The sequence below is a fragment of the Littorina saxatilis genome, linkage group LG1, assembly GCF_037325665.1.
Source record: "Littorina saxatilis isolate snail1 linkage group LG1, US_GU_Lsax_2.0, whole genome shotgun sequence".
Classification (NCBI taxonomy): domain Eukaryota; kingdom Metazoa; phylum Mollusca; class Gastropoda; order Littorinimorpha; family Littorinidae; genus Littorina; species Littorina saxatilis.
The window spans coordinates 100430384-100452834 of record NC_090245.1 but is presented as its reverse complement, the minus strand read 5'-3'; the positions used below and the strand labels follow the sequence as shown (position 1 = coordinate 100452834).

Here is a 22451-nt window from a genome sequence, read left to right as displayed (position 1 = left end):
GATCTCACATGATAAAACTGGTTGTGGTGTATAGAAAAAAACCACCACAGCGTCGCCCCTCGTGAAGCGCGACCTACACAAAATCAATCAATCAATCAATCCATCCATCCATCCATCCATCCATCAACACACCAACCAACCAACCAACCGATCGATCAAAAGAAAAACAAACACTTACTGCAAAAATGTCACTTCGCCTTTATCAAGGTTACAGCAGATAAGTTTGTGATTGAAGTGAGTTCGTACATTGGAGTATTCTTCGGCCGCTGGAAACACATTAAAATACACGTTAAAATCAACTCTCTCTCTCTCTCTCTCTCTCTCTCTCTCTCTCTCTCTCTCTCTCTCTCTCTCTGTGTTCCTGTCTCTGTCTCTCTCTCTCTGTCTCTCTCTCTGTCTCTCTGTGTGTGTCTCTCTCTCTGTGTCTCTGTCTCTCTCTGTCTCTGTCTGTCTGTCTGTCTGTCTGTCTGTCTGTCTCTCTCTCTCTCTCTCTCTCTCTCTCTCTCTCTCTCTCCCGCTTTTTGTACCGTACCTTCGTTGCGCGTGAAATGTAATACCCCTATAGCAATTAAACTTTCGTATTCTCTCTCTCTCTCTCTCTCTCTCTCTCTCTCTCTCTCTCTCTCTCTCTCTCTCTCTCTCTCTCTCTCTCTCTCTCTCTCTCTCTCTTCTCCCTATCTCTTCCCTCTCTTTTCTCCCTCCCTCTCATCCCTTTGCCTCTGTTTTTTCTCTCACCATATTACTTTTTTTTGCATCTATCATTGTCTATTTCTCTCGCCATACGGTCTCTTCCTGTCATAACGTTTCATTCTTACTCGACATTTGATCGGGAAACTATGTAGAGAGTAATTGTGTGTAGCTCTATTCATGTTCGATCAGTCATCGTTCTGAACAGACAATGCTACCTTTGGAAAGCTTTACGTATAGCTCTATTCATGCTCCATTGATCATTACTCGCCAGGAAGAGACAAGAAATGCTAATGCTGTTTTACGCAAAATAATGACTTGTAAGTGTTCTGATCAATAGGTCTTATGCAACTCATGGTTTGTTAGTCGATTACTCGACAAGAACTACACTCCTCCTACCCCAAAACTACACCCTCCCCCGACCAAATCCCCATCCCCCACCCACCCCATCCCCACCCCACCCCCACCCCCACCCCGCCCCCCGCCTTCCCGCCTCCCTCGGTTCAGCATAGATATAGTTAGACAAGGTATAAGATAGTGTGCAACAGTTTTGATAATCACTCGGAAATATCTAAAAGCAGCGAGAAAGCACGTGACGATAAACTATGCCTTCCACTTTTGTAACCATCATTTTGCTATACCTTGAAATAACAAACAAATCAAGCAAGAAACTCACCGCTAAGAATTTCTTCATTTAGTCGCTTTCTGTTCAACGATATGATGCTCTGAAATTAAAACGGAAGGGAGAAAAGCATAGTTAGTCCAGGAAAGCTTGTATCAAGATTTCTGATTGGGGTCAGTCGATCGAAGTATGGTAAAACTTTGTACTTTAGCAAACATTACTGACACTACTTCAGTAAACGGTTACAGCGTAAAGGGTAAGATATTTGGATCAACTGGCTTTGATACAAGCGCTTCTGTTTAGAAAACATGGCCCGTTCAGATTAGAGAGCGCTCTCCAGCTGCAATTAACTTTCTTTTCTGACAAGGTCGTTTCTCAAAAATAGAAAAGGAAACATAATTATGCGCCCGCGTAAATGGCATGCTTTTACCGACCGAGAGTTAAAGTGAAAAGGTGGGGTTTTTTTGGTTTTTTTTTGCGGGGTGGGGTGGGGGTGAGAGTGTGGGGAGGTGGTGTTGGGAGGTGGTATTGAGAGAAGGGAAGGCCGGGATTTTACCCAAAGACGTCGGTAAATAACAGTGTCTCATCTTTACAGTGAAGAGTATACGACCGTGTACAGGGATGATATATATATTGCAACCTTTCAAGAACACCAAACATGTGTGAAATGTATCCACTTGTCGCGGTTAGTCATAAAATACGGGGTTTTACCCACCTGTCCATGTTTTCCGCAGGGCATGGGTTTCGCTGTGCCATCCTTGCCGTGTACCATACGGCCGTGTACAGTGATACCTGTCGCTATGACGCTGTCAATCTTAAAGTTGTAACTAGGCACATGTTTTACTCACCTGCCAGTTTTAAAGTTGTACCAAGACAATGAAATGTTATACTAACCTGTCCAGGTTTGCCGTAGGGCATGGGTTTTGCTGTGCCATCCCTGCAGGGAAGCATTCTACCAAGTACGGGTATACCTGTCACTTAGACCCTGTCAATATTAAAGTTAAAACAAGACAAATGTTTTACCCACCTGTCCATGTTTTCCGTAGGGCATGGGTTTCGCTGTGCCATCTTTGCAGTGCACCGTACGGCCGTGTACATGGATACCTGTGGCAATGACCCGCTGTTCCAGATCAACGGCTTTCAGCGCCTCTCTCCCTCCCTGTCAATATTAAAATTGTCACAAGAGACATGTTTGTACTAACCTGTCCATGTTTGCCGTAGGGCATGGGTTTCGCTGTGCCATCCTTGCAGTGCACCATACGGCCGTGTACATGGATACCCGTGGCAATGACCCGCTGTTCCAGATCAACGGCTTTCAGCGCCTCTCTCCCTCTGTTAGCCAGGGTCAGGTTGATGCTGCGACCCTCTTCACCTTGCTCAGTGCGAACGTCTGAAGACGGGAATATACGTTGGGGACAGGAAATATAAGTTGGGGACAGGGAATATACGTTGGGGACAGGGAATATAAGTTGTGGATAGAGAATATAAGTTGTGGATAGAGAATATAAGTTGTGGACAGGGAATATAAGTTGGGGACAGGAAATATAAGTTGGGGGCAGGGAATATACGTTGGGGACAGGAAATATAAGTTGGGGACAGGGAATATAAGTTGGGGACAGGGAATAATTATAAGCTGGAGACAGGGAATATAAGTTGGAGACAGGGAATATAAGTTGTGGACAGGGAATACAAGTTGGGGACAGGGAATGCAAGTTGGGGACAGGGAATATACGTTGGGAGCACGGTGACTCTCTGTCTCTGTCTTTTTCTGTCTCTGTCTCAGTCTCTATTTCTGTCTCTGTCTCTGTCTCTGTTTCTCTTTTTATATTTAGTCAAGTTTTGACTAAATATTTTAACATCGAGGGGGAATCGAAACGAGGGTCGTGGTGTATGTGCGTGTGTGTGTGCGTGTGTGTGTGCGTGTGTGTGTGTGTGTGTGTGTGTGTGTGTGTGTGTGTGTGTGTGTGTGTGTGTGTGTGTGTGAGTGGGTGTGTGTGTGTGTGTGTCTGTCTGTCTGTGTGTGTGTGTAGAGCGATTCAGAGTAAACTACTGGACCGATCTTCATGAAACTTTTTACGAGAGTTCCTGGGAATGATATCCCCAGACGTTTTATTTTTTATTTTTTGGATAAATGTCTTTGATGACGTCATATCCGGCTTTTTGTAAAAGTTGAGGCGGCACTGTCACACCCTCATTTTTCAATAACATTTATTGAAATTTTGGCCAAGCTATCTTCGACGAAGGCCGGACTTTGGTATTGCATTTCAGCTTTGCCGCTTAAAAAATAATTGATGAGTTTGGTCATTAAAAATCTGAAAATTGTAATTAAAATATTTTGTATAAAACGATCCAAAAACAATTTTATCTTATTCTTCATCATTTTCTGATTCCATAAACATATAAATATGTTATATTCGGATTAAAAACAAGGTCTGAAAATTAAAAATATGAAAATTAAATTTCCGAAATCGATTTAAAAACAATTTCATCTTATTTCTTGTCGGTTCCTGATTCCAAAAACATATACATATGCTATGTTTGAATTAAAAACAAGCTCAAAAAGTTCAAAAGAATAGAGATATAGAAAAGTGTGCTATCCTGCTCAGTGCAACCACTATACCGTGCTATTCTGGATTGTCAATTTCACTGCCTTTACCACGAGTGGTGGACTGACAATGCTACGGTCTTGCTGAAAAAATGCAGTGCGTTCAGTTTCATTCTGTGAGTTCGACAGCTTGACGCGACTTCTTTTCTCTGTCTTTCTCTCTCCGTCTCTGTCTTTGTCTGTCTGTTTGTCTGTGCCTGTATCTGTCTTTCTGCCTGTCTCTCTCTCTCTCTCTTTCCTTCGCCGACTCCCTCCCACAGACATAGAAAGAGCGTCTGTGACTCTCTCCCCCCTCTCTCTCCCTCCCTCTCTGTCTCTTTCTGTGTCTCTCTCTGCCACTCTGTCGGTCTCTTTCTGTGTCTCTCTCTGCCACTCTGTCTGTCTCTGTCTGTCTGGCTCTCTGTCTGTCTGGCTCTCTGTCTGTCTGGCTCTGTCTGTGTGGCTCTCTGTCTGTCTGTCTGTCTGGCTCTCTGGCTCTCTGTCTGTCTGTCTGTCTGTCTCTGTCTTTCTCTCTCTCTCTCTCTCTCTCTCTCTCTCTCTCTCTGTTGTGTTGTGTGTTTGTTTGGTTTCGTTTGTATCCCGTCTTAGTATTGATGACTGATGTACTTTTTTGACCGGAGCGATATTGATTATATTGGAGGTTAATGTTTTTGAGTTTTTTCCCGATGCTTCCTTCTTAATGTTTTTATTCATTTACTTTTTAAATTTAGTCAAGTTTTGACTAAATGTGGGGTTTTTTGGGGTTTTTTTTTCAAATTTTTTTATTCAAATAAATAACAACAATTAACAATATCTCATACAATGAATTAGATACAACTTATCGAGTAGAACAAGCTAACTTTTTTAACGTTTTGTTCTTCGAACACTCACACAAAAATGCTTCTTATCTGTAACTGCCTATTAAAAATACTTTCCAACGGTAAAAACGAATTTTTTTTATATATACTAACGCACATCTGTCCGATTAAGATAATGTGGTTCAATTTATACATAGTTGCCTTTTTCATCATTACAAAATGCATACCATAGTTCTCTAGTTAGTTCTGATGATTTTTATTATTGACTTTTGCAAAGTGTAGACCATTGCATGCATGTTTACTGTGTTTGTGTGCATTTTTAGTTTGTATTTTTGGCTTTGTTGTGCATTAGCTTAAAAGCCCTATGGGCCAAACGCGAAATAAAACCTTAAAGGCCAACATCCGCGGGAATTTGTCTCCTGGAGCGACCTAAACTTGAACCCGTCGCTATTCTTGCATGTCTGTTTACTTCGTGTTGCACGCAAAAATTGAGCGACTTCCTTGCCGCGTGGATTGACGAAGCTGTATACTCGTGACTGAAAACACTGCAGTGCGTGCAGTTTTATTCTGTGGGTTCGACAGATTGACTAAATGTTGTAATTTCGCTTTCACGAATCAGGAACCGACAAGGAATAAGATGAAAGTGTTTTTAAATTGATTTCGACAATTTAATTTTGATAATAATGTTTATATTTTTAATTTTCAGAGCTTGTTTTTAATCCAAATATAACATATTTATATGTTTTTGGAATCAGAAAATGATGGAGAATAAGATGAACGTAAATTTGAATCGTTTTATACATTTTTTTTTTTTTTAAATTTTCAGATTTTTAATGACCAAAGTCAGTAATTAATTTTTAAGCCACCAAGCTGAAATGCAATACCGAAGTCCCGGCTTCGTCGAAGATTACTTGACCAAAATTTCAACCAATTTGGTTGAAAAATGAGAGCGTGACAGTGCCGCCTCAACTTTCACGAAAAGACGGATATGACGTCATCAAAGACATTTCTCCAAAAAAAGAAAAAAATGTTCGGGGATATCAATCCCAGGAACTCTCATGGAAAATTTCATAAAGATCGGTCCAGTAGTTTGGTCTCAATCGCTCTAGCTCTACACACCATATATCCGGCTTTTCGTGAAAGTTGAGGCGGCACTGTCACGCTCTCATTTTTCAATCAAATTGGTTGAAATTTTGGTCAAGTAAAAAAATTTTTTTTTATAAAACGATTCAAATTTACGTTCATCTTATTCTCCATCATTTGCTGATTCCAAAAACATATAAATATGTTATATTTGGATTAAAAACAAGCTCTGAAAATTAAAAATATAAAAATTATTATCAAAATTAAATTGTCGAAATCAATTTAAAAACACTTTCATCTTATTCCTTGTCGGTTCCGGATTCCAAAAACATATAGATATGATATGTTTCGATTAAAAACACGCTCAGAAAGTTAAAACGAAGAGAGGTACAGAAAAGCGTGCTATCCTTCTCAGCTCAAGTACTACCCCGCTCTTCTTGTCAATTTCACTGCCTTTGCCATGAGCGGTGGACTGACGATGCTACGAGTATACCTCACGCCGGAACCTCGGCTGTACCCGCGGATAACCGCAGGCTCTACAGACTGTTCACCGCAGACAGAAATTGTCAACACGAGTGGTGAGTGTCTGCAAAAAATCGTCTCTGCTTTCTCTAAAATGACATATCATTGCAAAACTATTGTTTGTACTTCAACCTAAGGTATTATAGCACCCTACCATCGATTTAATTTTTTCCTTTCGTTCGTATGTGAAGGCTGAGCTTCGAGTATTTGTGCATTTCCTGTAAAAAGTGCCAAAATTCTGACTTTACACATTTATTACGGAAATCCAAGCTTATTAAACAAGTTGCAGAAGTCAGAATTTTGGCACTTTTTACAGGAAATCCACAAATACTCGAAGCTCAGCCTTCACATACGAACGAAAGGAAAAAATTAAATCGATGATAGGGTGCTATAATACCTTAGGTTGAAGTACAAACAATAGTTTTGTAATGATATGTCATTTTAGAGAAAGCAGAGACGATTTTGTGCAGACACTCACCACTCGTGTTGACAATTTCTGTCTGCGGTGAACAGCCTGCAGAGCCTGCGGTTATCCGCGGGTACAGCCGAGGTTCCGGCGTGTATACGGTCTTGCTGAAAAATTGCATTGCGTTCCGTTTCATTCTGTGAGTTCGACAGCTACTTGACTAAATGTTGTATTTTCGCCTTACGCGACTTGTTTTTTCTTTTGTACATTCTCAGCAGAATTCTTTTAGTTCAACCCAATGTACTGCCCAGATAACATCTTGTCAGTTTACTGTCGGCGTTGTTTTCATGCATTGTACCACGTTCTATGATGTTTTGGATACATAAATAACAAGTCGCGTGAAGCGAAATTATAAACAAGTCGCGTAAGGCGAAAATACAATATTTAGTCAAGTAGCTGTCGAACTCACTGAATGAAAGTGAACGCAATGCCATTTTTCAGCAAGACCGTATACTCGTAGCATCGTCAGTCCACCGCTCATGGCAAAGGCAGTGAAATTGACAAGAAGAGCGGGGTAGTAGTTGCGCTAAGAAGGATAGCACGCTTTTCTGTACCTCTCTTTGTTTTAACTTTCTGGGCGTGTTTTTAATCCAAACATATCATATCTATATGTTTTTGGAATCAGGAACCGACAAGGAATAAGATGAAAGTGTTTTTAAATTGATTTGGACAATTTAATTTTGATAATAATTTTTATATATTTAATTTTCAGAGCTTGTTTTTAATCCGAATATAACATATTTATATGTTTTTGGAATCAGCAAATGATGGAGAATAAGATAAACGTAAATTTGGATCGTTTTATAAATTTTTATTTTTTGTTACAATTTTCAGATTTTTAATGACCAAAGTCATTAATTAATTTTTAAGCCACCAAGCTGAAATGCAATACCGAACCCCGGGCTTCGTCGAAGATTACTTGACCAAAATTTCAACCAATTTGGTTGAAAAATGAGGGCGTGACAGTGCCGCCTCACCTTTCACGAAAAGCCGGATATGACGTCATCAAAGACATTTATCAAAAAAATGAAAAAAACGTATGGGGATTTCATACCCAGGAACTCTCATGTCAAATTTCATAAAGATCGGTCCAGTAGTTTAGTCTGAATCGCTCTACACACACACACACAGACAGACAGACAGACGCACATACACCACGACCCTCGTTTCGATTCCCCCTCGATGAATATTTAGTCAAAACTTGACTAAATATAACAAGTCGCGTAAGGCGAAAATACAATATTTAGTCAAGTAGCTGTCGAACTCACAGAATGAAACTGAACGCAACGCAACGCAGCAAGACCGAAAACTCGTAGCATCGTCACTCCACCGCCCGTGGCGAAGGCAGTGCACGTGGAATTGACAAGAAGAGCGGGGTATTCGTTGCGCTGAGAAGGATAGCACGCTTTTCTGTACCTCTCTTCGTTTTAACTTTCTGAGCGTGTTTTTAATCCAAACATATCATATCTATATATTTTTGGAATCAGGAACCGACAAGGAATAAGATGAAAGTGTTTTTAAATTGATTTCAAAAAAAAAAATTTGATAATAATTTTTATATATTTAATTTTCAGAGCTTGTTTTTAATCCGAATATAACATATTTATATGTTTTTGGAATCAGCAAATGATGGAGAATAAGATAAACGTAAATTTGGATCGTTTTATAAATTTCTTTTTTTTTTTTACAATTTTCAGATTTTTAATGACCAAAGTCATTAATTAATTTTTAAGCCACCAAGCTGAAATGCAATACCGAACCCCGGGCTTCGTCGAAGAGTACTTGACCAAAATTTCAACCAATTTGGTTGAAAAATGAGGGCGTGACAGTGCCGCCTCAACTTTCACGAAAAGCCGGATATGACGTCATCAAAGACATTTATCCAAAAAATGAAAAAAATGTTCGGGGATTTCATACCCAGGAACTCTCATGTCAAATTTCATAAACATCGGTCCAGTAGTTTAGTCTGAATCGCTCTACACACACACACACACAGACAGACAGACAGACACACGCACATACACCACGACCCTCGTTTCGATTCCCCCTCGATGTTAAAATATTTAGTCAAAACTTGACTAAATATAACAAGTCGCGTAAGGCGAAAATACAATATTTAGTCAAGTAGCTGTCGAACTCACAGAATGAAACTGAACGCAACGCAACGCAGCAAGACCGTATACTCGTAGCATCGTCACTCCACCGCCCGTGGCAAAGGCAGTGCACGTGGAATTGACAAGAAGAGCGGGGTATTCGTTGCGCTGAGAAGGATAGCACGCTTTTCTGTACCTCTCTTCGTTTTAACTTTCTGAGCGTGTTTTTAATCCAAACATATCATATCTATATATTTTTGGAATCAGGAACCGACAAGGAATAAGATGAAAGTGTTTTTAAATTGATTTCGAAAAAAAATTTTGATAATAATTTTTATATATTTAATTTTCAGAGCTTGTTTTTAATCCGAATATAACATATTTATATGTTTTTGGAATCAGCAAATGATGGAAAATAAGATAAACGTAAATTTGGATCGTTTTATAAATTTTTATTTTTTTTTACAATTTTCAGATTTTTAATGACCAAAGTCATTAATTAATTTTTAAGCCACCAAGCTGAAATGCAATACCGAAGTCCGGGCTTCGTCGAAGAGTACTTGACCAAAATTTCAACCAATTTGGTTGAAAAATGAGGGCGTGACAGTGCCGCCTCAACTTTCACGAAAAGCCGGATATGACGTCATCAAAGACATTTATCAAAAAAATGAAAAAAACGTTCGGGGATTTCATACCCAGGAACTCTCATGTCAAATTTCATAAAGATCGGTCCAGTAGTTTAGTCTGAATCGCTCTACACACACACACACACAGACAGACAGACAGACGCACATACACCACGACCCTCGTTTCGATTCCCCCTCGATGTTAAAATATTTAGTCAAAACTTGACTAAATATAAAAACGCTGGCGCTGGACCCGAGTACTCTTCAGACTGGCTCGCTCCCCCAGTATGAAAGTTTTTGTCTTGTGCACGTGGATTTAAAAAAAAATTAAATTTTTTTTAATTTATTTTACACAATTAAAAAAATTATTAGAGTAAAATAAAACATTAAAACGTTCATAATAAACAATAGTAAACAAGAATTTAAAAAAAAAACCACACAAAAACATAGACCACACATGCCAGGAATCGAACCCGGATCACTTTGGCCATAGGCGGACGTGCTACGACAACTTTACCAGAGGTGTGCGTTTGAATCACTGTGTCCCTGTCGCTCTCTCTCGTGCTCTCTGTCTCTCTTTCAGTCTCACCGAGATCAAACACTGCATTGTTTGTTTCTTTGCCGAGACCAAATCCCCACCCGCTGCTGCACTGGCTGGCTTGCAAATCGTCTCGCATGCGATACGCACGCTTTTCTCGTGATCGGCGGTTCTTTTTGGCGAACTGCCTCGGGTTCAAGTTTAGGTCGCTCCAGGAGAAAAATTCTTGTGGATGTTGGCCTTTAAAACCTTGAAACCTTGAAACCGTGTGAGCGAGTGTCTGTGTATGTGTGTGAGAGTCTCACCTCGGGTCTGTTTCTGTACCAGCATCAGCAGCACTATAGGACCTTAGGTCTAATATTTACTGTCGTTTTTAACAAATAGAAAACATACCGGCGGCTCTTTCGTAGAGATCAACTTGAAACTCCCGCTTTGCCATGAAACAGGCGTTGAGCGATCCCACCTGAAACATTCAAGTTACAAACAGATTACAAACACTGAAGCTGAAATAGTTGCTGTTTCTTCTCCCCGCCCCACCCGCCAAAAAAAGTTTATAATAAAAGCAACGATAATAGTTATTGCTATAGACGCCCCAAAAAAAGAGGAAGAAAGGATAAAGGAAAGAAAGAAAGAAAGAAAGAAAGAAAGAAAGAAAGAAACAAGTCGCGTAAGGCGAAAATACAATATTTAGTCAAGTAGCTGTCGAACTCACAGAATGAAACTGAACGCAATGCAACGCAGCAAGACCGTATACTCGTGGTCCATCGCTCACGGCATAGGCAGTGAAATTGACAAGAAGAGCGGGGTAGTGGTTACGCTATGCTGCATAGCACGCTTTTCTGTACCTCTCTTCGTTTTAACTTTCTGAGCGTGTTTTTAATCCAAACATATCATATCTATATGTTTTTGGAATCAGGAACCGACAAGGAATAAGATGAAAGTGTTTTTAAAACGATTTCGAAAAAAAAATTTTGATAATAATTTTTATATATTTAATTTTCAGAGCTTGTTTTTAATCCGAATATAACATATTTATATGTTTTTTGAATCAGCAAATGATGGAGAATAAGATAAACGTAAATTTGGATCGTTTTATAAATTTTTATTTTTTTTTACAACTTTCAGATTTTTAATGACCAAAGTCATTAATTAATTTTTAAGCCACCAAGCTGAAATGCAATACCGAACCCCGGGCTTCGTCGAAGATTACTTGACCAAAATTTCAACCAATTTGGTTGAAAAATGAGGGCGTGACAGTGCCGCCTCAACTTTCACGAAAAGCCGGATATGACGTCATCAAAGACATTTATCCAAAAAATGAAAAAAACGTTCGGGGATTTCATACCCAGGAACTCTCATGTCAAATTTCATAAAGATCGGTCCAGTAGTTTAGTCTGAATCGCTCTACACACACACACACACGCACACACGCACACACACACACACATACACCACGACCCTCGTTTCGATTCCCCCTCGATGTTAAAATATTTAGTCAAAACTTGACTAAATATAAAAAAGAAAGAAAGAAAAAAAGAAAGAAAGAAAGACAAACAAGTCGCGTAAGGCGAAAATACAACATTTAGTCAAGTAGCTGTCGAACTCACAGAATGAAACTGAACGCAATGCAACGCAGCAAGACCGTATACTCGTAGCATCGTCAGTCCACCGCTCATGGCAAAGGCAGTGAAATCGACAAGAAGAGCGGGGTAGTAGTTGCGCTGAGAAGGATAGCACGCTTTTCTGTACCTCTCTTCGTTTTAACTTTCTGAGCGTGTTTTTAATCCAAACATATCATATCTATATGTTTTTGGAATCAGGAACCGACAAGGAATAAGATGAAAGTGTTTTTAAATTGATATCGAAAATGTTATTTTGATAATAATTTTTATATTTTTAATTTTCAGAGCTTGTTTTTAATCCAAATATAACATATTTATATGTTTATGGAATCAGAAAATGATGGAGAATAAGATAAACGTAAATTTGGATCGTTTTATAAATTTTTTTTTTTTTACAATTTTCAGATTTTTAATGACCAAAGTCATTAATTAATTTTTAAGCCACCACGCTGAAATGCAATACCGAACCCCGGGCTTCGTCGAAGATTACTTGACCAAAATTTCAACCAATTTGGTTAAAAAATGAGAGCGTGACAGTGCCGCCTCAACTTTCACGAAAAGCCGGATATGACGTCATCAAAGACATTTATCCAAAAAATGAAAAAATGTCTGGGGATATCATACCCAGGAACTCTCATGTCAAATTTCATAAAGATCGGTCTAGTAGTTTAGTCTGAATCGCTCAACACACACACACGCACAGACACACCACACACACACACACACACACACACACACACACACACACACACACACACACATACACCACGACCCTCGTCGATTCCCCCTCTATGTTAAAACATTTAGTCAAAACTTGATTAAATGTAAAACAAGTCGCGTAAGGCGAAAATACAATATTTAGTCAAGTAGCTGTCGAACTCACAGAATGAAACTGAACGCAGCAAGACCGTATACTCGTAGCATCGTCACTCCACCGCCCGTGGCAAAGGCAGTGCCCGTGGAATTGACAAGAAGAGCGGGGTATTCGTTGCGCTAAGAAGGATAGCACGCTTTTCTGTACCTCTCTTCGTTTTAACTTTCTGAGCGTGTTTTTAATCCAAACATATCATATCTATATATTTTTGGAATCAGGAACCGACAAGGAATACGATGAAAGTGTTTTTAAATTGATTTCGAAAAAAAAAATTTGATAATAATTTTTATATATTTAATTTTCAGAGCTTGTTTTTAATCCAAATATAACATATTGATATGTTTTTGGAATCAGCAAATGATGGAGAATAAGATAAACGTAAATTTGGATCGTTTTATAAATTTTTAATTTTTTTTACAATTTTCAGATTTTTAATGACCAAAGTCATTAATTAATTTTTAAGCCACCAAGCTGAAATGCAATACCGAACCCCGGGCTTCGTCGAAGAGTACTTGACCAAAATTTCAACCAATTTGGTTGAAAAATGAGGGCGTGACAGTGCCGCCTCAACTTTCACGAAAAGCCGGATATGACGTCATCAAAGACATTTATCAAAAAAATGAAAAAAACGTTCGGGGATTTCATACCCAGGAACTCTCATGTCAAATTTCATAAAGATCGGTCCAGTAGTTTAGTCTGAATCGCTCTACACACACACACACACAGACACACACACACACGCACACACGCACATACACCACGACCCTCGTTTCGATTCCCCCTCGATGTTAAAATATTTAGTCAAAACTTGACTAAATATAAAAAGAAAGAAAGAAAAAAAAAAGAAAGAAAAAAAAGAAAGAAAGACAAAAAAGGAAGAAAGAAAGAAAAAAAGAAAAAACCCACTTGAGGTCTTGATGTCCAAAGAACGACACAAGACTTTTTTGTTTGCCGTTGATTAACTGTTGTTGTTGTGATTATGTGTGTGCTCATGATAACAGCAGTTATAACAGCTACCTGTTGCCTGACCAAAAGAAGACAGAGTAATTGGTACGCTGGAAGATCCGAACAGGAATTCAAGCGCGAAAACAATATTTACAGAAATACAAAAGCAGATAGACTGCTAATGTTCCTAAATTCAGAATTAAAAACATTAAAAAAACAAAAACAAAACAAAAAATAAGCAACAACAACAACAACAACAACAACAACAACAACAACAACAACAACAACAACAACAACAACAACAACAAGGAATTGTACCAGTAACTTACCATTCTTAGTTTTGTTTTTTAAGATTATAATTTACAGGTGAAAATTGTCAGTATCATGTGTTTTGTGTAATTGAGAGCGGCTTATGAATTAAATTGAATTGAACTTTATTTATCGAGGGTAACAGAATAAGCCATGCATACATGCTTTTTTTCATCCAGCCCTCGCCCATTGAGGGTAACTCGATTAATAACAAGAAGAAATAGAAGTTAAGTTAATGACAATACAATTTACATAATTAACATGTCAAACAATTAAAAAGACATTTCAAAATGCATTATGAATATCAAGCAATGATGAAATATTATCACAGAATTATTTACTTGTTTCCAAGAGAAACAGCATGGACAGTTTCTCGAATGAAGTTTCACTGACTTGCATTTTAATTATATCAGGAATGGAGTTTCACAATAGGGCGTCAGAATAAGAAAGACTTGACTTGTACAGGTCAACTCTAGGGGTTGGGGTAATTAATTTGTTTCTTTTTCTCGAATTATTCAGTTTGACATTTGAGGCAATGAGTGTAGGTGGCTTTCGAGCACCAAAACCATGTAACTACAATTTTTACGCGAAAACTTAAATGTTAACAAAGCAGTATTTAGTGGTGTGCGCGTGAATAGTATGAGGCACGGTGGCGCCAAAAGCGATTTTGTCCCGATTAACACGACATAATTAAACATGATCACTGGATATTTACATTTTTATGCGACGGATTGCTGGAGCCAAAACTAATAATTGAAAATTACCTCGGGAAGATCATGGTTACTTTCAGTGATATTTGTCATTATCCCATAACATCTTTTATTTTCGCGTGAAGATTTTAATGATCTGGCTTTGGCACTAGCAAGTCGTCAAAAATTAAATCCAGTTCTCCATTATCTTACCAGGCCTCCGCCGCAAATGATGACACGCTTTGCCTCCCTTGTCTTGGCCATTGTATATGATAATCTCTGTGTGCAGCTGTAGTTATTAGTCACGGTTGTTGCATATCCTTCAGACTTGCAGAAATGATGAGGGGATACGGAGAGTGCGACATTTATAGCTAATAAGGAAATGGTCAGCCCTGGAGCTTTACATAGAAGTCCACATCGTGCGATGTTTGTGGGTCACCCCGTCTACTAAGGGACAACGTGTGTTACTCGACCAGTAAGGTGCACAACACAGAAACGTTCAGAAATCCCGATCTTCGATTTATTTTTTCGAGGAAGGATAGAGACGCAAGAGATTTTGCACGTACTCGTCTATTCATGATTAATATGCGACGACACTCTGCCAAAGCATGCAGTGGCATTATCATTTGACTTGGCTCTGTCTCCCCACTGCCCCGCCCCCCCCACTCCCCCGCACAAAAAAACAAACAAACACACACATACACAAACACATACATACATACACGCACGCATGCACGCACGCACGCACGCACACACACACACACACACATACACACACACACACACGCACACGCACACGCACACATATACACGCGCTCGTTTTTCAGACCTGCATCAAATGAGCATACGATATGAAGGCTTCTATTGTATATAAAAAAAATAGTATAAAGATAAAAAAACAAATAAGGCCAAAAAAAAAATAGGTCTGTTTACGGTAACCCGACCGACCCTATTTTTTTCGCGCGACCCTAGACTTTTTTTGGCATTTGGGGGAGAAAAAAAAAAGGAAAAAACAAACCTTGTTTTTTTTGCAAAATAACGTAAAAATATGGTTTTTTGGAGGAAAGAAAAAAAAAAATCCCGACCTACCGACCCTATTTTTTGGGCCTATGTTACCGTAAACAGACCTTTTTTTTTGTTTGGCCTAAACATCAGAACTAGCGATAGTCAAAATTACTCGACGCACGACAGACGGCAAAGACGACTTCCTCGTTTCGGTCTCTTGTTCGAGAGTAGACACTAAAAGAGTTTTTTCTTCTGATTTTCTGAAATACAGAATGCAAAGGAAAAACTTTCTAGTCTATTCATGGTGACCGCTCCTACCGAAAAAAAAGACTCTCTAAAGCATTGCTTGTTCAAGTAGACCAGTTTAACGTGCATTGTAAGCGTGCTACAAAAGGCACTCAAAACCATTACTTGTTCAAGTAGATCAATTTGCTCTGCCCCTCCCCCCCGCCTTTAGCCAAGCACCTACACATTTTTCTAGAAAATATAAACCCCTGGATCCTGGTACACCCTTTTACCAGGATCACTGGGTTTTCGAGATGACAAGAAAATATCGGGCACATTTACGTGATTTGTAAAACATTTTACAAATCGCGGGGCGCGCCCCGTGATTTGTTAAATGTTTTACATTTTTACAAATCACGGGTTAACAGCCTGTCTCTGCTGCTCTGCGCAGATACAATCACAGTTCTGTCTATCACTGTTAGATTTTCCACTGACATTTTCAGAAATCAAAACTGATCCTTCGCTCGCAGCGAAACTCAGACACAGACAGACATACATACAGACAGACAGACAGAGACACACAAATGCAAACACACGCGGCGCGGCCGGAAGCACGCTCGCATATGCACACACACACACACACACACACACACACTCACACAGACAGACAGACGGACAGACGGACAGACAGACAGACAGGCAGGCAGACAGACAGTCAGGCAGACAGACACGCGTGCGCGCACTCACCTTCACAAGACAGAGAGAGAGAAAGAGAGAGAGAGAGAGAGAGAGAGAGAGAGAGCAAAAGACAAACACACAACCAGACAGAGAGAGAGAGAGAGAGAGAGAGAGAGATAGAGAGACAGAGAGGCTGAGACAGTAAGAGAAGGCCGGGGGAGAGAGAGACAGAGGGAGACAGGACAGAGAGAGAGAGAGAGACGGAGAGAGAGAGAGAGAGAGAGAGAGAGAGAGAGAGAGAGAGAGAGAGAGAGAGAGACAGAGTCAGAGAGAGGCTGAGACAGTAAGAGAAGGATAGAGAGAGAGAGAGAGAGAGAGAGAGAGAGAGAGAGAGAGAGAGAGAGAGAGAGAGAGAGAGAGAGAGAGAGAGAGGGGGAGACAGAGAAACTGAGAGAAAGAGAAAGAGAAAGATTGCTTATTAATTGTGAAATATTAAAGAGACAGAGAGAATGAGAGAGGGGGGAAGAGAGAAAGACGGAGACAGACTGACAGATAGGCCTACAGACAGACAGACAGCCAGCCATAATCTATACAGACAGAGAGACAGAGAGATCGTCAGCATCAAGTGCATAGACTTTGGATGTGGTTTTTTTTGTGTGCAAACGAAATTAGCTGATTCTGTCCAAACGGTGTTTGAACCTGCAAGACTGATTCTCACCTTTACTGGACAATCCCCTGCGCTCCCGTCATTCCGGATATTCCCGATTGGCACTTGGTCTGCATGGTTGGCTTTCGGTTCGCCGTATTTTGTATTGATGTAGCCGCCGTCCAGTTAACCGTGATGGTTAGCCGAAGCGTTGTATCGTTTGACCGTATTGGAAAGGGTCGTTTGACCGTAGGCTCTTACCCGATCGTGCGTATGTGTGTGCGCGCAGTTGACAAACAAATTGTATGCGTGTGTGTGTGTGTGTGTGTGTGTGTGTGTGTGTGTGTGTGTGTGTGTTTGTGTGTGTGTGTTTGTTTGTTTGTTGTGTGTGCGAGCAGTCAAAAACAATAGCTAGGCACAGGCAAAAGACATTTTAAAAGTTATATCGATGCCTGTGCAGCCGTTGTGAGCATGAGGAAATCGAACGCCTAAGAATCTCACTCTGGTTATCAGTAATATCTCTTTTTCACGTCTCGACTAGTGTTCAGAGTAATCTCTAAACAACTGATATATTTTCGTTTTTATTCGAACATTTTTGTTTTAATTCATGGATGTGACATTGCATAGCATGACATATACGAGAAAAAGTACTGTCATATTGCTTGTCTTAATTGACAAACACATTTTCTGTGAGTGTGTGTGTTACACGACACTTGAGATTGCCACAAGTTCTCAAACGTCGTATATAACCTGGGGAACGGGGCAAAAGGGGTAAAAAAAATGGTTACAGAAATGATATCGAATGGAAATGGTAAAGTGAATGTAGATCTAACAATTGCATCATGTTATACCTATGTACGCCTCTGCATAATGGAGAATTTTCAAGTTGAAAAACGGTAGAATTTAATGTGCCCTCACTGGCCAGCCATAGCTTGGGTGATTTGTTTACCATGGGAGACAACTACAACTTCGTTTTGCGCGAGCATTTGAAGCAGAACTCTGCACGTCAACAAATCTTTGGTAAGTAAAGTATTTCGTCTTTTTTGTGCGATTTATAGTTTGAATTAAAAAGTTGCCACTAAACACTTGCAATATCAATGAATATTTCCGAGGTTTTACTTTGTTATAGGACAAATAAACGATCGGAAGCGATTGGAAGCGATCGATTTGATACTGCAGCAGACGATGCTTTGACAGTCTGTAATACGCTGCAGTGTTCGCTCGAATATATGTTTTTAATTCCTTTTTTTGTCTTTTTCTTTATAAAAATGATCTAGTTGACTACTTTTCTTGGAATGCGCAAGAGGATGATAATCAGCAGTAGCTAAATATCTGTATTTTACTGTAAATAGGACCGAATTGTTTAAGCCGACCTTCACCTTCACGCCGGCGCTAATGTTTTTTTAGGTCACAAGTATGGCTCGCGAAACAGATCTAAAGCTGCTGAGACAGTGTTGTGTATAAAATAGATTCACCGGAAAAAAGACATTATTGTACTTCTCATGATCAAACAATGAGGTAATTTAGCTACATGTATATTCTAACGTTGCCTTGTTGAGAACTGGGCGTGCGAGTCTGTGTGCGTGTGCGTTTGTGTGCGTTTGTGTGTGTGACGGTGCGTGCGTGTATGCAGTGTGAGTGTGAGTGTGTGTGTGTGTGTGTGTGTGTGTGTGTGTGTGTGTGTGTGTGTGTGATTCCCTGCCAGATTAAATGTCTAAAGTGATATAACACAGAATGACTCATACTCAGTTTAATTTATTTTGCAGCTTTTGTTCCAATTACAAACCATGGCGCTGTGTGTTTTGTGTGGTGATCCGCTCAACCTTGGAGAGAAGACTGTTGTGCCAACAGACAGAGGAAGAGATCTATACCATAAACAAGGCTAGTCTGGAACGTGGTGATGCCGTTTGTCTATCAGAAGGTGAAGCAGTGCACGAGGTTTGTCGTCGCAATTACACGAATGCACGTAACATTCAGAGCGTTTTGAAGAAGAAAGCAGAAAAATAGAACGCTTTATCAAATCAGTCTAGCACAGAATTTGTGCTCACAGTAATAATGTTTTGACTTTGCTAAATGTTGCCTTTTTTGCGGCAAGGAAGCAAACCTTGACTCGCGCTCTCGTCCCAAAGTGTATCCAGTTAGGACACTTGACTTTGAACGCACAATTTTTCAAGTTTGTTCGCAGCGCTGTGATGAATGGGCAGACATTGTACGAAGCAGACTGGAGTTTGTATCAGATTTGCCAGCTGCTGATGCAGTCTACCATCAAAACTGTAGTCTTTGCTTTCGGAGCAGGAAAAGACCACTACAGTTTACTCAGTCGCATCAAGTCAACAAACAGGTGAAACTTGGTCGACCGAAAAATGAGAGGAAAGCTGAAGCGTTGGAGAAAGTTGCTACCTACCTGGTTCAAAATGAAAACGAACCGATAACAGTGAACGACCTGATTATCAAAATGAAGGAGTTTACAGATGATGCTTATAGCCACCCGACGATGAAACAAGAACTTCAAAATTATTTTGGTGAGCAGCTCATCGTCACGGAAGTCAACGGCAAGTCAAATGTCGTAACATTCAGGAAGACAGCCTCTTCAAGTCTTCATAACTTTTATGCAAAAAAGGTCAAAGATGAGGATGCACAGAAAGAGCTGATTCTCAAAACCGCTGCAGAACTGCTAAAGAATGACATAAGAGCAGTGCCGACATCCCGTGCAATGTACCCCAGTGATGATGACATTTCATCGCGTGGCGCCAAATTAGAGTTTGTTCCAAAGTCCTTACAGATTCTTCTTGAAAACATCTTCAGTGGAAAGGAAACCAGCGTGAAAGTCTCATCGATTGGACAGGCAATTATGCAGGCATCTCGCCCACGATTGTTGCTGTGTCCCCTGCAGATCGGACTAGCTGTGCAAATGCATCACTGTTTTGATTCAAAGTTTCTCATTGACACATTGTATTCTCTGGGATTCTGTTCATCGTACAAGGAGGTTCTGACCTATGAAATGAATGCTGCCGTTTCAGAAAACAACGTTGCGTTTCAAGTTGATGGCCATTTTACCCAATATATCGCAGACAACCTCGACCACAACACAGCAACACTTGACGGGTGCAACACATTTCATGGAATGGGAATGATCGCCACTGTCACTCCGACCATCGGGAAAACAGACAGGATCAGAAGAAGAACTGACGTCAAGCCAGAAGAAATAGTGAAAAGAGCGAAAGTTGACATTCAGTACTACAACAGACAAGCGTGTGATGGCCTGCTGAAGCTGAAATTTGAACATCTTGAAAACGTGTTTGTAGAAGATGTAACATCAAAGGTGGATCTGCTGTGGAAAGCTTGCTGGCTGTTGCAACCCGACAGACCATCTTGGTCTGGTTTCATGCAAGCCATCCACAAGGGCAGATATCCAGGACAGTCATCCATAATATTTATGCCGATGATCGACATGAATCCCAGTGACACCTCGTGCATATTTTCTACCCTGCATTTCATCAGTGCTCAGGCAAAGCGCAGCAACACGACACCTGTGTTGACATTTGACCAACCCTTATAGTGGAAAGCTCTTGGCATCATCTCCAGTGAGCCAGATGGCAGCGACCTTAAAGCCTGGCCATTGTCCTTCGCCTTGGACCCTTCCATCTGGAAATGAGTTTCCTGGCGTGTATTGGCCATCTGATGGAAGAAACGGGTCTTCATGAAGTGCTGTCTACTGTGTACGCACCAAACGCAGCGAGCAACATGCTTCAAGGGAAAGCTGTGCTGCGTGCCGTTCGAGGACACATACTTGTTGACGCAGCACTAATTATGCTGTTGCTGTCTGACATATTCCGTGTGCCACTGCCACTGCCCGAAAGTGACACAGAAAAGAATAGAGATAAAAACACGCAAGATGAGCAGACAGAAACACTTTCGACCCCTTACGAGTCTGAACTCAATGTGAACCAAGTTGACGCACTGAGCATCAATAAGGACACTGCTGTGCAGCTTCACGGTGTTCTAGAGTTGGAAGCAGCCTCGATGAAGGAACTCAGAAACAACCTACAGTTGCAAACACTTGCTGAAGTGTTCCTCCAAGACAATGCGACCTTAGAGGATATCCTATCAGCAGGTGAAAAGGCGTTAGTGCTGCTCTACAACGGTAGTTCCAGAGAGGGTCTCGATGAACTTCGCTACCGACTCTTCTGTTCAAAGGTAGCTGTTGGAACAACGTTTGTGCAAATTCACACTCTGCCACCCACCTCAGCAGCTGCCCGATTCCACAGCATGCGAGTGTACTTGCAAGTACAAGAATGGATGGGACTCAAAGTGGCCATGGATCCCACGGACTACGGCTGGAAACTTGAGCATGGCATCCTTGTTCCAGTGACAACAGATCTGCCGGCAGCACCAGCCGATGTGTTAAAGGTGATTCGCTGCACATGCAAAAGTGGTTGTGACACAAAGCGGTGTAGTTGCAGGAAACACGGACTAGAGTGCACATCTGGATGTGGGGAATGTCGCGGTGTTGGCTGCTGCAACTCGCCTCTACCGTCTTTTGAAATCGAGAGTGAAACATCGTAACCATCATGTTTTCCTCAAACGGTAGGCCTATTGTGTTATGCACTCTTTTCTTCACCTGTAGATGACTTTGAATGAAAGCCGTCCTAGGAAGTATTCTGCTGAAGAAGACAAAGGGATAGGAATAGGTATAGTCATATATATTAAAGAATGCGTATTTCTTTTATCGTCCGTACGTGAACAACGCATTGCAATGCGTTATTGTTCATTTCATTTTCATTATTTTATTATCCCAGGGCTGGGAAATTCGGGTAGCTTCCTCCAAATGAAAGCTTGCAGCAACAAGAGTGGTGCTAACCAGGTGTGCGCGTGGTAAGGTGTAATCAGCTAACTGCACTAATAGCAGAATGACCAAGGTCTTTTACGTCTTACTGTGGTGACACGGGGGTGGGACATGGATACCGTTTCTTAGTCTGCACATACACTTGACCCTTGTCCGTCCACCGGCTTAATAAAGTGTTCCTTATAGATGATGGTAGGCTAATGAAGCGGCGTAGAGTGGAATTTTGCGGCGTTATTGGCAGAAACAAGGGTTTTTATATGTGACGTAATCAAACCGTCATAAAAAAGTTATGCAGAGGCTGCCAACGGTATAACTCGTTGGGAATGTTGAGACAGGCTATCTAAATGCGTTGCAACAAAAAAACTTTCTGTAACCATTTTTTTTGGGTCTAAGCATAATTCTGGACAGGCTCCCCACGCTAATAGTTGTGTTCTTTTATTCTACGTCGCCCGTCTTCGCAGCAGCAGAAAACAACTCGTCAAATTGAGTTCGAGGATTTATTCAGCATTCAATACATACAACTGCACATCGTAGCAGAACTCAAATAGAAGCTTTTTTACATACAAATCGCGC

The 22451-nt window shown here is 40.5% G+C and overlaps 1 protein-coding gene across 2 annotated transcripts in view; it reads right to left on the bottom strand.

Annotated features, from left to right (window-relative positions):
- Positions 1-14865, bottom strand: part of LOC138947404 (kynurenine 3-monooxygenase-like) — a 33675-nt gene extending 18810 nt beyond the window's left edge. Inside the window, exons 1-5 of one of the 2 annotated variants that reach the window (XM_070318864.1) lie at positions 14692-14865; positions 10433-10502; positions 2512-2699; positions 1364-1412; positions 179-266 (exon numbers count right to left, since the gene is read on the bottom strand). In XM_070318864.1, coding sequence (XP_070174965.1) covers positions 179-266; positions 1364-1412; positions 2512-2699; positions 10433-10502; positions 14692-14742 — 446 coding nt within the window. In that variant the 5' untranslated portion in view covers positions 14743-14865. Of the gene's footprint in view, positions 1-178; positions 267-1363; positions 1413-2336; positions 2462-2511; positions 2700-10432; positions 10503-14691 lie in introns of those variants that run through there. The other variant, XM_070318873.1, reaches the window with a different exon arrangement.
- Between the last annotated feature and the right edge of the window lie 7586 nt (positions 14866-22451).